General features: G+C 47.1%; 1 protein-coding gene across 8 annotated transcripts in view; it reads left to right on the plus strand.

Moving 5' to 3' along the window:
• The window catches only part of KLHL3 (kelch like family member 3), a 114462-nt gene that overhangs the window by 75386 nt on the left and 23333 nt on the right, over window positions 1–15743 (plus strand). For all 8 annotated transcript variants that reach the window (XM_075900450.2, XM_075900451.2, XM_075900456.2 and 5 more), the window contains 3 exons: window positions 5100–5209; window positions 12310–12426; window positions 13927–14076. In XM_075900450.2, the coding sequence (XP_075756565.1) occupies window positions 5100–5209; window positions 12310–12426; window positions 13927–14076 (377 nt within the window). The remainder of the gene's footprint in view (window positions 1–5099; window positions 5210–12309; window positions 12427–13926; window positions 14077–15743) is intronic.

Here is a 15743-nt window from a genome sequence, read left to right on the forward strand (position 1 = left end):
CCCGCTTAGTTAGTTAACCAGATGAACATTAGGTTAACCAAACCTTTAACTGGTTACTTGAGTAAATGGGATTTTACATCCCTAGTGTCTTCTCATCTTAGATGTTCCAGTATCTTGTCTTTCGGTCTCTCTGTGCCATACCTTATACATTGCCTCTCTCTTAATACATGTGGTCTATAGGTACAGTTTACAGTTAGGATGAGTAGTTATGGGGCATAGATGTTAGGGATGTAAAGGAGTAGTCAACTACCCAATAAGCCTAGGCTTCTCAAGTAGTCGAGACAACTACTTGCATCTTCCCTACCCCCTTGCTGCTTCTGTATCAGAGGCAGCAAGGTGGGGGGAAGCAGGAGCCAGTGCTGGGGAGAGCCAAGATGGTTCCCGTCAGTACCATTTCTGTAGTGTTGCCCATCTCCCCCCCCAACCCCACCCCGCTGCTGCCTTTATCAGAGGCGGTGGGGGGCAGGGGCTGCTGTGGCAAAGCAGCCAGTCCTTGGCAACCCGGCTGCAGGCAGGGGCTGCTTCCTCTCCCCACTGGGAACCCTGCGCACAGGGGCCGCTGCCAGCTGGACAGACAGCCCTGCTCAGTTCTGGCTCGCACCGAGTGTGGGATAAAACCCCACTCTGGCTCTGCAATTTCAAACACAGTAGGAGCCAGGGGCGGGCTGTCCAGCTCCTAATGCCTTTTTAAATTGCAGAGCCGCAGCAGGGTTTAGTCCCATACCCAGTTTGTGCCTATTGACTAATCAAGTAGTCGATAAAAAATTCTATCGACTACTTGATTAGTTACCCGCATTTTAACATCCCTAGTAGAGATGGTGGGGAGGTTGGTTTCTTTATTTATAGTGGGAGACGTTCTTAGGCAGTAACTTTTCATTGACCACAATGGGCAACTGTGAATTTACCTGGAATTCCTTTTTGCTGCAAATCTTTTACTGGCAGCATGACCCCAAATCTGTCTAGCCATGTTGGGCAACGTGTGATCTTCCAAGGACTCTCTTTTTAATGGGACCAAGCCATGAGGAGGCTGCGTATCTGTACAGTTAAAAGTTAAGCCCGGATGCAAAGTGCTCAATGGCTGAGAACATTGTCTGCATAAATGGGAGTCAGTCTGATTACAAAGTGCCTGTTACAGTTTGCAGGTGTCCAATAGAACACTGTCTCTCCTAAAGCCTCCCTGACTGGGGTGAGTTCCGATATATCACAAGGTGCCATATGTTAATGTCCAGGCTCTGGGTAATGCCCAGTGTCGTTCATCTCCAAGATTTGTAATAGTAGACCTTGGATGGGAAGGTTGCTACTACTAGTAACCCTGCCAATGGCTACAGCTGTGCTGTTCAGAGCCCGCCAAGCTCTGTCTCAGACAGTCATTCTCTTCCAGCTCAGCTAACTTTAACTTAAATGATTCTAGTACACACCAGGTGCTGTTTTGGTGGCCTTGGATGGGGGAATGCAAGCTGCCTTGCTTTATTCACAGCTCTTTGACTTGGATAACTCAGCCCTGTCAGTCATGTTGAGGGAGCGGTCTGTGTTCCTCTTGTTTGGCAGCTGATATCCAGCAGCTACTGCTACCCTGCACTAACAAGTCTGAGGGGTAACCATGTTAGTCTGTAATGGTAAAAACAACGAGCAGTCTTGTGGCACCTTGGCGGTTAACAGGGTGCCACAGGATGCCACAGGATTGCTTGTTGTGTTTAACCTGCACTAGTTTGTGCATTGTAGAAGCAGTTGTCTAGCCAAAAACAGTCTGAGGGTCAGATCCTAAGCTCATGTAGATTGTCATTGCTCCATTGACCTTAATGGAACTATGACAGCTCGCAGAAGCTGAAGAGTTGCCCCTTAACTTTAAGGGGTGACTTAATTGGATGATAATCTATCACATACTGCCAGTTTCTTGATGATGTGTAGTTATGCTTGATGATGTCTGCTTGCTTTTCTGCTTATTTGCATTGTCTAGGACAGGGGTTCTCAAACTTGTGATATTGCTACCTCCCTCTCCATTGCTGCAGCCACCCTCTCAGTTGCTCGTGGTCCCTCTTTAAGTTGCTTGCGCCCCCCCCCGGGGGGGGGGGGGTCGGGACCCACAGTTTGAGAAACGCTGGTCTAGGGGATTTATTCCTGTAGTTGTTAGATGATGCCTAAGGCAGAGAGCCAGGTGGGGCCGAGTGAGAATTTTTTATGCTCTTAATTTCTCCAGACCCTCTTTTCTCTCTCAGATTTACCTTTGAGCTTTTTCCTGCTGTGCTGTGCTTTGTGTAGGCAAAGCTGTCCTATTCTACAAGTCCTTCCCCAGTCTGGTTCCACTCGTGCTGCTGCTTCTCTGCTACATTTTGCCCAGCATTTATGGTTTTTAATCATATAATGAGTAGGCTCTTCCACAAAAAAAAATAATAATAATAATTAGCATGACTACCAAGTTCTCCTGCATTCTCTCTCAAAACCAGATAAAACCTTTCAGCCTCTCTTGTTGTGTTATCCCAGGAGAAAAACAGTACTCTGATAGGAATGGCCCATTGTATGAGGGTTTGCTTGTAATACCTCATTATACTTGCTTCCAGGGCCCTGTTTAATCTTTAACCTAACACGCAGTGCATTCAGTGCATATTTATTTGGTTGTTGGGCAATTAGAAGGCCTGCTTTTGTTGCTTTATTGGCTTTCATGAGTCCTTGTTAATACAATTGCCTATGTAATGTTAATGAAACTCCATTAATAAAAATGTCATTAAAATTCTTGGAGTTGATTGTGTAACAGCATTAAGCTGAGCCAGAAATCTGAGAGACCCCTCAAGGATTTTGAGAGCACAGTTTTTTTGAAAATGCCTAGTTTAAAAGCTTAATTTTAAACAATGGATAATGTTGGCAGGTGAAGTAGCTTTCTTTCTATGAAAGAGCATAGTCAGTTAAATGTGTGAAATCAGAATGGATTTTACTTGCCTGTCACAAATAGCATGGAATGAAATATTCATTTTCTACTGCCCAGTCCCTATACTGCCTGGGCATTATTCAGAGCAGAGAGCACATGCATTATGCTGGATGGAGTCTTGTGTCAAATCAAGAGAGCTGTCTGCTGGCAAGCATAGGCACAAACCTTCAGCGCCTGATTCTCATTTACACTAAAGCCATTCGTGTGAAGGCGGGTGCCAGTTGTAATGAACCCCACTCTTATGCAGCCAGATATAAAGCATCAGAGGGAATCGGGCCCATTAATTCCCAAGATCAGCCAGAGCATTTGCCCCCTTAGCTGGAGTCATAGTCCTTTGTGATGGCCATTTCCGAGAGGATGGCAAAAGTAGGGAGAGCAGAAAGGGAGGAAATGTGAGGGGAGGTATTGCTGCCTGTTTACTGTCTGTAATCGCACGCGGTGGTACCTGCTGCTGGTCACCTTGGGAATTAGCTCTTCAGTGTCAGAGTGCCTTCTGCTGGCTGGTGCCTCGCCCTCCGCTACCTGTCTGCTGCACTCATGTCCTCCCTTCCCAGGGAACCCCAGTTTTCTATACCTATCTTGCCTGTCGCCATCTAGCCTTTGCCTCAGGGGCAAACTGCCATCTGAAATGGCCATGATCATTAGCAAAGGTTGTGGGCCTGCTGCCTTTGCCTGCCCTGGCTGCCTCCCTGCAGCTCTGGGACCCTCAGGCCTAGAGAGCAGGGCCTCAGTCTGGGAGTTTGCCTGGCCAGAGCTCCCCAGCTCTGCCTGCCTTCCCCAGCCCTGCTGTGTCCCAGGAAGCATAAGAACAGCCGTACTGGGTCAGACCAAAGGTCCATCCAGCCCAGTATCCTGCCTGCTGACAGTGGCCAATGCCAGGTGTCCCAGAGGGAGTGAATTGAACAGGTAATGATCAAGCGATTTTTCTCCACCCTCTGACAAACAGAGGCTAGGGACACCATTCCTTACCCATACTGGCTAATAGCCATTAATGGACTTAACCTCCATGAATTTATCTAGTTCTCTGTTATAGTCCTAGCCTTCACAACCTCCTCAGGCAAGGAGTTCCACAGATTGACTATGCGATGTGTGAAGAAGAACTCTGTAGCTTTCCTGGCAGCCAGGTCCCTCGTGCTCCACAGCTGGAGCAAGAGCAAGTGAGTTTTCTCTCAGGAGCCCTTATTTTATGCAGCCCTTAGCTGAGTCCTAATTGGCTGATACCTGCCACAGCTGCTGGCTACGCCGGCCAAACCCTCTCCCAGGGCTGGATTTAACCTTGTTATGGCCAATGTGGGGAGATGCCCCATCACACGGTCACTATTGTTTAACCACGTGGCACCACGAGAGCCGTACAGAGCAGAGCGCAAGATGTGGCCCTTGCCGGGCTCACCGTGGCGCTCATGGCTGGATTACTTGGTGCTGAAAGGATTGGGCCTTGGAAGTCACTGCTTCAAAGGGAATCGCAAGACTAAGATTCTTGTCCCCACATTTAGCTAAACGAATGGGTCTGGGCAAGCAATAGCCGCGGGGACATACACCCCAGTACTGCCAGCACCAGTCTTCTTGTTGAAGTGATTCAAGTCAATGCCAGGGTTGGGGTTTTTTGTTTAATAACTGGCAATATTCAGAATCTCCATCTTATATCTCACCTGAAAGCAAGCAGCACAGCATCCCTTGCCACAACACTGCCTTATTGACTCCGTGTCCCCAACATACTTCCTGCCTCATCCTGTGGTTTTCCTTGTGGGGTCTCTTCTCCAAGTACTGAACAAATCGAATGCTGCTTAGCTTGCGAGAGCAGACCAGGATCACAGCTAGCAATGGCATAGTTGTTGGTTACCTGTTGGTCTGGAAAGGAGCTTTTCTTTCTGAATTGCCATTGGAGAAAGCAATCGAGCAGGGCTACATTGTTTTATTTGTGCTGTTTTATGATTTATTGCATTTAGTGAATGAGTCTCTGGGGCTGCATAGATGTTATTTCAAATATCATTCCGTTTATTTAACCTGCTCTGAGATTTTTTTTCTATTCTACTTATTTTGATTCTACTGAAATCATGTTTGTATGGAGGGGGCTGGCTGTAAGAGTAACTATTCTCTGCACACTGTAGTCCTTACATTGGCTGAAACCACGAATTTCATTATAATTTTCCATTCCCACCTTTGATTTTTTGAACAGAGCAGCACTTTCCCGAGGTGATGCTAGGAGAAGAATTTCTTAGCCTTACTCTGGACCAGGTTTGCAGTTTAATATCCAGTGACAAGCTCACTGTCTCTTCAGAAGAAAAGGTACTGTAACTTACATAGTAACAGAGAATCTGTTCAGGAATGTTTTGAGTTTTTAGATATATTATTGGTAACTGGTCGCATGGTGTGCTGTTTTGGAGCTCTTTTTCCAGCAGTTCAACACATTTAAAAAAAGAGGAAATTTATAACTAATAAGAAACCTAGAGTCCTATCAACATTTCTGTCAGTTTTCTCTACGTAAGGCATTTACTATAAAATCCTACATTTTGTCCATCTAATCCCAAGGTAAATGGCAAATTCTGTTTCTTTTTGGAAAACAGGAATCTCCTCTTTCCACAGGTGTAAAACTTCTCTTCTAGGGTCAAAGCATCACAAGAGATCAGACCTTTAGCCTTTCACTGGCCTAGGAAGAGATGTTGCATATTCTGTAATTCAGATCTGGATAATTTGAGGAGGAGAGGTCTGTGATTAGGAGGAAATAAGGAAACGCTTTAAAAAAAAAAAAAAAAAGGCTGGTGCCATTTGGAAATTTAGAAGGTCAGGTACCCTATACTCTTGGTCAAGTGCAGATGAGAGCTCTAGGCAAAGAGGGCCCAATGGTTAGGGTACTACCTTGGATTTAGGAGAGATGGGTTCAGTGACTCCATCCACCGCAATCTTTCCTGTATTACTTTGAGCAAGTCCCTTTGGCCTTGTCTACACTACCACAGGCCATTGACCTAAGTTATACAACTTCAGCTATGTGACTAATATAGCTGAAGTTGACATACAACGGTGAGCAGACCTAAGTATCTCCACAGTGGTAAGTTGACCGCCGACACTCTCCTGTTGACTCCGCTTTCTCGTCTCATTTTGGTGCAGTACCGGAGTCGATGAGAGAGTGCTTGACCGTCGATTTGTGTGTCAGTACTAGACTAGGGATGTAAGCGATTAGTCGACTATCCAAAAAGCATAAGCTTATGAGATAGTCGACTAGTGACACAACAAGTCGCTTCCCCCCCATCTTGCTGTCTCTGTCGGAGAGCGGCTGCAAGGGGGCGGGGAGCAGGAGCGGGTGCTGAGGGGAGCTGGCTTAAAAGGCTGGTTCTCCTCCCCTCTAACTCCCACGCCATCTCCATAGGGGAGGCAGAAGCATAGCGGTGGACCGGGTGCACACCTGGGATCAGCTTGTTTTCTGGCTCATGCCCGGTCCCCCCCCATTGTGCTTGTGCTTTTTAAATGTACTAAGAGCCACATTTAAAAGGCAGAGCTGCAGGGGGGGTTAGCTCTTGGGACTGGGAGCTAACTGGTGCAGCTCTGCAGTGTCCCTCCCCCCATCAAGTAATTGACTAGTCAATGGAAATTCCATCAACTAGCTGATTAAACACAATTTAACATCCCTATACTAGACGTGATAAATCAACCCCTGCTGCTCCAACCGCGCCTAGCGAAGACGTGCCCTGAGCCCGTGTGCTTTAGCTCCACATCTTTGAAATGAGGATGATAGCCCTGTCCTATTTCATGGGAGTTGTGGGGATGAATACAGGCAGTCCCCGAGTTACGCGGATCCGACTTATGTCGGATCCGCACTTACGAACGGGGCCCTCTCCCTGGTCTCCAGCAGACCAGGGAGAGGAAGCAAAGCGGCAGAACACACGGGCAGCGGGCAGCCCAGACGCGTCTGGGCTGTCTGCTGCCCGCGTGCTCCGGAGCTTTGCTCTGCTTTGCTCCCCGTCCCCTTGGTCTGCAGACCAGGAGGACGGGGAGCAAAGCGGCGGAACACGTGGGCAGCGGGCAGCCCAGACGTGTCTGGGCTGTTCACCGCCCGCGTGCTCCACGGCTGTGCTCCCCGTCCTCCTGGTCTGCAGACCAAGGGGACGGGGAGCAAAGCAGAGCAAAGCCACGGAGCCCGAGGGCAGCAGGACAGCCACGGCGCGTCTGGGCTGCCCGCTGCCCCCGTGCTCCGCGGCTTTGCTCCGGGCGCCTGTGGTACAGCAGCTGGGGCGCTGCTGGTTGGTCCCGTAGCGCCACTCTGGGCGCTACGGGACCAACCCGGCAGCACCCCAGCTGCTCTGCCCCAGGCGTCCTGATTCAGCCACTGCTGGTCAGTTCCAGCAGCGGCTCAATCAGGACGCCTGGGGCAGAGCAGCTTGGGTGCTGCTGGGTTGGTCCAGCGGCGGCGCTACTGGACCAACCCAGCAGCACCCCAGCTGCTCTTCCCCAGGCGTCCCCAAGTCAGCCGCTGCTGAAACTGACTAGTGGCTGACTACAGGAAGCCCCTGCCCTGGGCTTCCTGGAATCAGCTGCTGATCAGTTTCAGCAGCGGCTGACTTGGGGATGCCTGGGGTTCTTAAGTTGAATCTGTATGTAAGTCAGAACTGGCGTCCAGATTCAGCCACTGTTGAAACTGATCAGTTTCAGCAGCGGCTGAATCTGGACGCCAGTTCCGACTTACATACAGATTCAACTTAAGAACAAACCTATAGTTCCTATCTTGTACGTAACCCGGGGACTGCCTGTACTTCAAACAGATTGTGAGCTGCTTGGATTTTATGGAAATAGGAGCCACATAAGCACCTAAATTAGACAGATCGATGGGTTACCGGAACATGATGATTATCGTTTATCTCACAGACGTGACCAGCTCACTCAAATGCAGAATATGAGCTACAGATGTGTAAGGAATGTGTCACCTGGCAACTAAAAGGGAAAATCAAGCTGTCATCCTGTATGTCTGATTTTACCACAGATTTGCTCTGCTTGTACAAAGCAGCCTTTACAGGGCTTTACTAGCTTTTCCCACTGCTGTGCTGACACATCTGTGGTGTTAATAAATTGCCTTTACTGCCTGTGTTTCCATGGAACGAAAAGCCAAGTTTTCAGTCTTCTGTTCTGGACTTCATATAGTTCAAAACATAATTTTGTTGTTAGTTTTTGAAGTTGAGCGTGCAAGACTGTAAAAGAAAATGTAGGCTGAAGCGGCACATTCAAAACAGAAATTAATAACAGGCTAGAGATACAAAGAATGGGATTAATATAGACACACAGGGTATGTTCTGGCATCCAAAGAATATTCCAGAAATGTAGGTCATGTTGACAGAGTAGTCCATTAGCTAGTATAATCTTCATTATTACAGGCAGAAAAATTTCTTTGACCTTTCATATTCATCTCTTCCAATGTTCTCATTGTTTAGTGGCTTGTTTTTTAAAATCATTTGATGCTGCAAGTAGGCAGATGTTTAAAATGGCATAGGGCTAAATCATCATGACCAGATATTATGAGATGTGGTTGCTTTAAAGTAGGTTAAACTCATCATGGGTAAAGAAATAAGTTGAAGTGCCTATTCTTGATGTGTCTTCTGTGTATAATGGAATCAGTGAACCAGAAATTCCATTTTCCAGAGTAGATGGACGTGTTATAACCAGATACCTGTAGGCCCAAACGGTATCAAGGCATTGCTTTTGGCGTACTCCTGTCACCCAAGTAATCGGTCTTGTTTGTAAACATTATTAGCCTGAAGAATTGTCCTCTTAGACCCTCTGCTGTACATGGGTGCCCCCCTCCCACCTTGCTTCATTGCTTCTGTAACTGCAGGCATCAGACCTAGAAAAAAGGGCAATTTTTACACCATTAAGTTTGTTCAGACTTTTTAAAAGTAGGAGTTTTGTAGTAACTTGCAGACACAGTAACCCAGCTCCCGTTTCTGTAGCATCTGTGCAAGATTTAACGCACTGATCCGCACAACATCCACGTGAAAGGGGGAAGTTCTGTTACTCCAGTTTACTGAGCAGGTGAGACTGAGGTAGAGATTAAGCTCACACGGGGTACATTTACACAGCATTTGAAGCAAGCAGGAGTGAGTCTTCCAGCCTAGGTTGATGGACTTGGGATAGCAGGGCTTGCGCTAGTCCCCTAAAACTGGCTCCTATGGACAGCACTTCAGTGTTGTGGCTCATGCTAGAGCAATGCTCTTCAACCTTTTTATGACTAAGATCACTTTTTAAATCTTAAAAAAAATTGATGTCTATGTCTAAGGTCACTTAGACCTTTCTGTGTCTAAGATCTGTCCTGCTCCTTCCCCAAAGTCCTGCCCACTCCATTTCCCCTTTCTCTCGGTCACTTGCTCTCCTCCACTCTCTCTCACTTTCTCAGGGTGTGGTCTCTGGGCTGGAGCGAAGGGACTCGGGTGAAGGAGGGGGTCAGAGGTGCATGCTCTGGGAGGGAGTTTGGGTAAGGGGTGTAAAAGGTTAACCTGTTACCCAGTAAGCATTAGCCTTACTGGCACATTTACCAGTGTAGCCGGTTAACTGGAGGGCCTGGCTGGTGGGAACAGCCCCTGGCTCTCAGTGGGCCAGGCTAAGAGCAGAAGGGCTGTAGCAGCCACCCGCCTGCTGCATCGTGGTGCTGGTTGGGGCCAGAGCAGCCCCCCGCACCCGCCTGTGGCATTTCATGGCAGGGCTGACTGGGGTTGGAACATTCCCTCACTTGCTGTGGGCTGGCTGGCAGGACCCTGGCTGTGGGGGACCTCTGCCTGGGCCAGCCCCTGCTGCGGGGCCCCAGCGGCTTTACACCAGCCCTCAGTTAACCAGTTAAACAATTACAATTATATTGTTACCCATTAAAAATGTTAACCAGGTATTTGCATCCCTAGTTCGGGTGCAGAAGGGAGCTGCAGGCAGGGGCAGAGTGTTAGGGTGCAGGAGGGGTGGTGGGGTGCTGGCTCAGGGAGGGTGGGGTCAGGGCTAGAACAGGGGTGAGGTGCAGACTCTGGCCATGAGACGCTGAGCTGGCTCCTGGCTGGCAGAGCAGCAGGGCTCAGACCGGCTGCCTGCCTTTCATGACTCCAGGCCACGCCTAGGGTCTGTGGGTGAGGGAGCACTGGAAGTGTATTGGCCCTGCCCCTTCCGCTGGAGACCCCGCCTCTTCCGGGGCAGCTCAGGGCCAATTCAAAAATTTTTGAAGTTGCCCCCCCTTTACAATTATTTCCCACCCCTGATCCAGCTGCAGGCTTGTCTCTGTGCTCCTCTTGCGGGGAGAGGGACAGCATGTCTCCATGCGATCCCCCCAGCGCTGTCCTCACAGCTCCTGTTGGCCAGGAGCAGGCCAATGGGAGCTGCAACTTGCAGAGCAATAAAGCCTGTCCTATCCCTAGACCTGGGCTGGGCAGCTTGCGTGCTCTCAGAACGGGGGGGATTGAACGCCAGTCTCTTGTCTCGGGCTAAGATTTGCTTATAATCGATCAGTTAACCCCGGATTGCAAGCCCAGACCTTGCCCTTAGAATTTGGGGTCACCAGAGATTTCGTTGTGAGAAAACACCAAGTCCCACTCTGTCTTCTCCTAGGTAGCGTGCACAGAGGTGATATGCCAACCTTGTCTAAAAGCTTTTGGGGCCGTTGCAGTATCTTCCTGCACTTGATCTTGAACTTGTGGGCTGTGCTTTTGTTTGGGTAGGTGGCTTTCACTGAACTGAAGGGAGGAAATTGCCCCCTTCTAAGAGGTTGGCTTCCTCACATCTAGGGTTCTCCATGGTGTCCAGCTGGAAAGTTCTGTCTCAAAATCACAGGGGCTTTGTGAGCAATGGAAGGGTGGTGGCCATTCAGATTCTGTGGGGAAGGCTGTGTTATGCCCTAGAGTAGACAGTGAGTGAAGTGTGCACTGATACAAAAATGGATTGGGACCTGGTAAAAATGATCATTCTGCAGAATTGTGGAAACGGACAGCTTTTGAAATAAAAGAAGTTGGGGTTTTGGACTAGGGATGTAAAGAGTTAAGTGGTAACCTAGTAAGCATTTTCCTTACTGGTTAAGCAGTGGGGAGTGCAGTGCGGCAGACTCAGCCCTGCTCTGGCCCGGCCGGGCCAACCGTGCATGGGCTGGGGACACTCCAGGGCAACTGCGCTAGAGCAGCCTCCTGCCCGCGGTGTAGGTGTGGGCACTGTCCAGCCAGCGCAGTGGGCTCGGTGCAGCCTGGCCGGAGCAGCCTGCTGTACAGGAGGCCTGGCCCGGCTGGAGCAGCCCCTTGCCTGCAGCATGCCAAGGAGGGTGAAATTTTAAGAAGTGGAACAACAATCAAAATAAGAGGGGATTTCACTGCACATACAGGAGGCCCCAGACTTGCGATGGCCCGAGTTCCGATGATGCATGGTGCCTATCGTAAATGAGGGTTCGAGTTACGATGCCTCCGACTTGCGACGCTTCCTCCGGAACCGACTGCGTCACAAGCCAGGGACCTCCTGTATGAGCATGTTCTTAGTTGTTCAGATATTAGAAGGGGGTGGTGAAGGGATTTAAATCTGGTCTTATTCACTGAATTAGCATGTGATCCCAAAACATATGTGAAACGGATCTGCCTGATTGTTCACGTATTGCAAATAAATCCTTGTGATATTTTTTACAAATAATGTCCAGCAGAATGCCAAAAAATGAATTAGGGTTTGTCTTCATTCCGGTACCTAATGTAACAAGAGGGGCATGTTGGTCTGGGTGACCTGCTTCACTTCGAGAGTGTCGTGGATCATCTAAGGATGAAACAGAGGATTTATCAAAGTGTGCAGCCCTGTTCTCTTGACACTCGGTGCTTGGGGAATGGTGTTTGTGCTCTGAATATAGGGAGCATCGTGCCTCTATATCTATCGGCACCATTACCTACTAGAGTTATTGCCTCTGGTGCATTTTCCCCCCATCTCTTTCTTTAGATCAGTGATTCCCAACCTTTTTTCGATGGAGGAACCCCTAAAATAATTTTTTATATCCCGAGGAACCCCTATCTATGAAAACATTTGCTTGGTCAGAAAAAGTTGAAAGGGGGGAGCGCAAGTCAATTACTGCTTAATTATTGTCAAGAAAATGTATTTGTAAAGAGCTGTTTTAGTTGTGTGTGTGTGTGTGTGGGGTGTGTGTGTGTGTGTGTGTGTGTGTGTGTGTGTGTGTGTGTGTGTGTGTGAGCTTACATTGTAAGACATTTTTTTAAAATTTATTCCACGATTTCTCGTGGAACCCCTGACGATGGTCTGCAGAACCCCAGGGTTCTGCGGAACCCTGATTGGGAAACACTGCTTTAGATACTGCTGACCTGATGCTTAGACCACTAAGCCTCTGGCTTTGGTAATTACTAAGAGGCAGGTTCTCTTTTCTATAAGGTAATTGTACACTCTCTGTGTAGGTCTTTGAGGCTGTTATATCTTGGATAAATTATGAGAAAGAGTCTCGCCTAGAACACATGGCAAAACTGATGGAGCATGTTCGTCTGCCCCTTCTGCCCAGAGATTATCTTGTACAGGTTAGTGCATTTTAAAAAAATCCTCACATTAAAACTGAGTATACTCTCAACTTCTGAGAGCTTCTGTTGTGGGTGGTTTGGCATTTATCTTAGTCTGTGGGCTGACGATCAGAGTCGTTACATAGTGGATGCGCCTTCAAAGTGAGTGGGAGCAAATGATAATTCAAGCACTGGAAAAACCTTTCTCTCCCTAAAAATTATCTTTTTTCTACTAAGCAGTGCCAAAGGCAGTGATGTGCATCCCCAAACTGCACAAACATAGAAATAGGGATTTTTTTTAAAGGCATTCGCTTACCTGTTTTGCTAGCTGGTTAAATTAAGGGCCTGATTCTGAAGAGGAGTCATGCACATGAGATTCCTGCAAAATCTAGGTGGAGGCTTTTGAGAATATATATATACTTCAAAACCATACAGAATTAAAAAATGATGTTGTATTAGGTGTCACCAGTAGGCTTTTATGCTTGCACTTCAAAGTATTTTTTCTTAGGTTATGTCTACACTTCAAGCTGGGGTTGTGATTCCCAGCTCGAGGAGACATTCCCAGGCTCGTTCTGATCGAGCTAGCATGCTAAAAATAGTTTAAATGAAGTGTTATGAGTGGTGGGAAAGGCCACCTGTTCCAGGTATGCACCTGTTTGACATCATAGCAGGTACTCGGCAGCGAAGACTCGTGGTTCTGTGGTGATTCTCTATTTTTAGCATGCTACTTTACACAGAGCTATTAGGTACTTGCACTGGGATGGGTTTTCTGAGGTGGGGATCACCTTGCATGCTGTTGGACCACCTCTGTACTAGGACTGGTGTATCTGTCTAAATAAGTTAAATTTAGGATGGAGCCAGACTACACCACTGAATTCTTCTTCACTGAAAAGCTGATCTGCAAGGCTCCAGAGGTCTCTTACTGCTTGGCAGGGGGATAGGGCTGGTATCAAGAAGGTGTAGCAATAATGCAAGTTATAGTTGCTATGCGTTAGGCTTTTTGACATAAAACTAGGTATCCCTGATCCTCTAAACCTCCCTATGTATGCAGGTCTGGTCTTTGGGCATATGAGTGAGGGCAGAGTAATTAAGGGCACATGGCTTGGATGCACGGCTCCATCGTTCCCAGCTAATTCTTGTGTTTGAACTGGACACAGTGTGTCTCCTCTTCATTCCGGAAAAATCAGTGCCCTTCTGCTTCCACTTTAGCTTCCACTATGAGAATGAAAGGAACCCTCATTGTGTAGACACAGTTATGACTTCGGAACAGCAAGGCCTGCATAAATAGATGAGTTGGTAAGAATGAGAATGAACTTGGAAATAAATAGTGGGACTTGGCAAGTCCTTACTGAAGACTCAGAATTCTGCCCACTAATGTTGCTGCCATTCTGTCTTTCTCCCTGCCGTGCTTTTTACAAAAATTATTAAAAAAAAAAAGCCCAACCAATCTTGTTACTGTATTTTCTCTGAAAACTTCCTGGTGAAATACATCAATAAAAACTTTTTTATTGGCATTCCCAGACAGTTGAAGAAGAAGCTTTAATCAAGAATAACAACACGTGTAAAGATTTCCTTATTGAGGCCATGAAATATCACTTGCTTCCTCTGGATCAAAGGCAGTTGATAAAAAATCCTAGGACAAAGCCAAGGACTCCAGTTAGCCTGCCAAAGGTAAGCTAACTTATCTTCCTAAATAGAGAAACTTGGAAGGGGAAAATGTAAGCCTTTTTTTTTTTTTGGTAATGGTTTTGATATTGCATCATTAGAGGCACCATTCACCTTTGAATGACTAGAGCTTGTTCTCTAACGGTACGTCTACACAGCAATGTTATTTCAAAATAACTAGTGTTATTTCCAAGTAATTTAGTCCGCGTCTCCCCAGCACACAGTTATTTCAAAATAATGTTGAAATACTGTCAAGCAAGAGGACTTCTTACTCTGACTCCTGTAATCCTCATTGTACGAGGAGTAAGGCAAGTCAGAGGAAGGGTGCTCTATTTTGAAATAAGTGCTGTGTAGACACTCACTATTTTGAAACAAGCTACGCAATTGATGTAGCTCAATTTCCATAGTTTGAGTAAAGCTGTGCTGTGTAGACACATCCTAAATAGACTTCATCCTATTGATCCCTCATTCTGTTGCACTTCAGTGTCTCTGATAGTACTTGATCTAAACCTTGCTGAAGTCAGCCTTACAATAGTATGCTTGCTGGAGATTCCCCCCATGCCAGGGGAATGCCTAGTCACATATCTTGTGCAGGTTTCTGCTCCTTTTCGTGTTTCCTGAACAGAACATGAATAAGAATCTGCCTTGCTGTCTCTCTAAAATTGACTACTACCCTGGAAGCCTCTAGGGTAGCAAATATTCTGTCTGTCTTCTGAAATAGTGCTAGCATTTATCCGGGGAATATCAGATCAGCGAGCTTAATTTCAGCAGGAGGAAAGCTGGTTTAATTGACCATTTGAAAATAGGGTTAGACACTCACATGCATAAGGAGAGCATCAGCAGTTCCATTAAGGTAGGCCAGCTGTTTTTTAGAAAAGCTAAAAACCACCTGCATCGAAGCATGATCCAGTCGTAACTGATGTTATGAAAAAACTTCCTTGATGGGCAGGTAATTCCATAGTAGTTCACTACATGGGATGGGTTGTTTTTGCACCTTCCTGTTATACCCTCCAATAGTATCAGGGACATGATACTGGAATAGCTTGGTCTGACCCAATATGGTGGTAGTTATGTTCCAATTTCTCACTGTTTGAAATATTTCATTTGGGACCAGCTGAAGTGTTGTAAGGGCTACTGATGACCTCGGACCACTGTTCCCTGTAAGCTGGGTGCTAGTGCAGCTGCTCAGGAGAGATTCCAATGCCATCCAGTTGATTAGCAGAGTGTCCACAACTAGGTTAGTGCAAATTCACACATGCCTTGTTGCACATAACAAATTTTTTTCTGCACATAGATGGAAAAGTTCTGCACATGAGTGGAAAAGATTAGAGGGATCACTGCTCAGGACTGTACTTGAGAACTGCTGGTGCATGGGCTAATTGGGTTTTTACATCCTTACCCCTTAAAATAGTTAATTGGTTAAATTATTACAGTTATATTATTTAATCAGTTAAGCACTGTGCTGCAGGTGGAGGGCTGATCCAGTCTGCCACAGCCACAGGCAGGTGGCTGATCCAACCACGTTGGTTAATTAGTTACCACGTAAGCAAGCTGATAAGCCGACTGCTTACTGGGTAACCAGTTAACCTCTTGCATCCCTAGACAGGGGTTTATGGTGCTCGGAGCATTGTCTGTGATTTCTGCTGAGTGAAGCAGCATGGGTATTGTACAGT

This window comes from Pelodiscus sinensis, chromosome 16 (assembly GCF_052426305.1).
Source record: "Pelodiscus sinensis isolate ZL-2025 chromosome 16, ASM5242630v1, whole genome shotgun sequence".
NCBI lineage: Eukaryota > Metazoa > Chordata > Testudines > Trionychidae > Pelodiscus > Pelodiscus sinensis.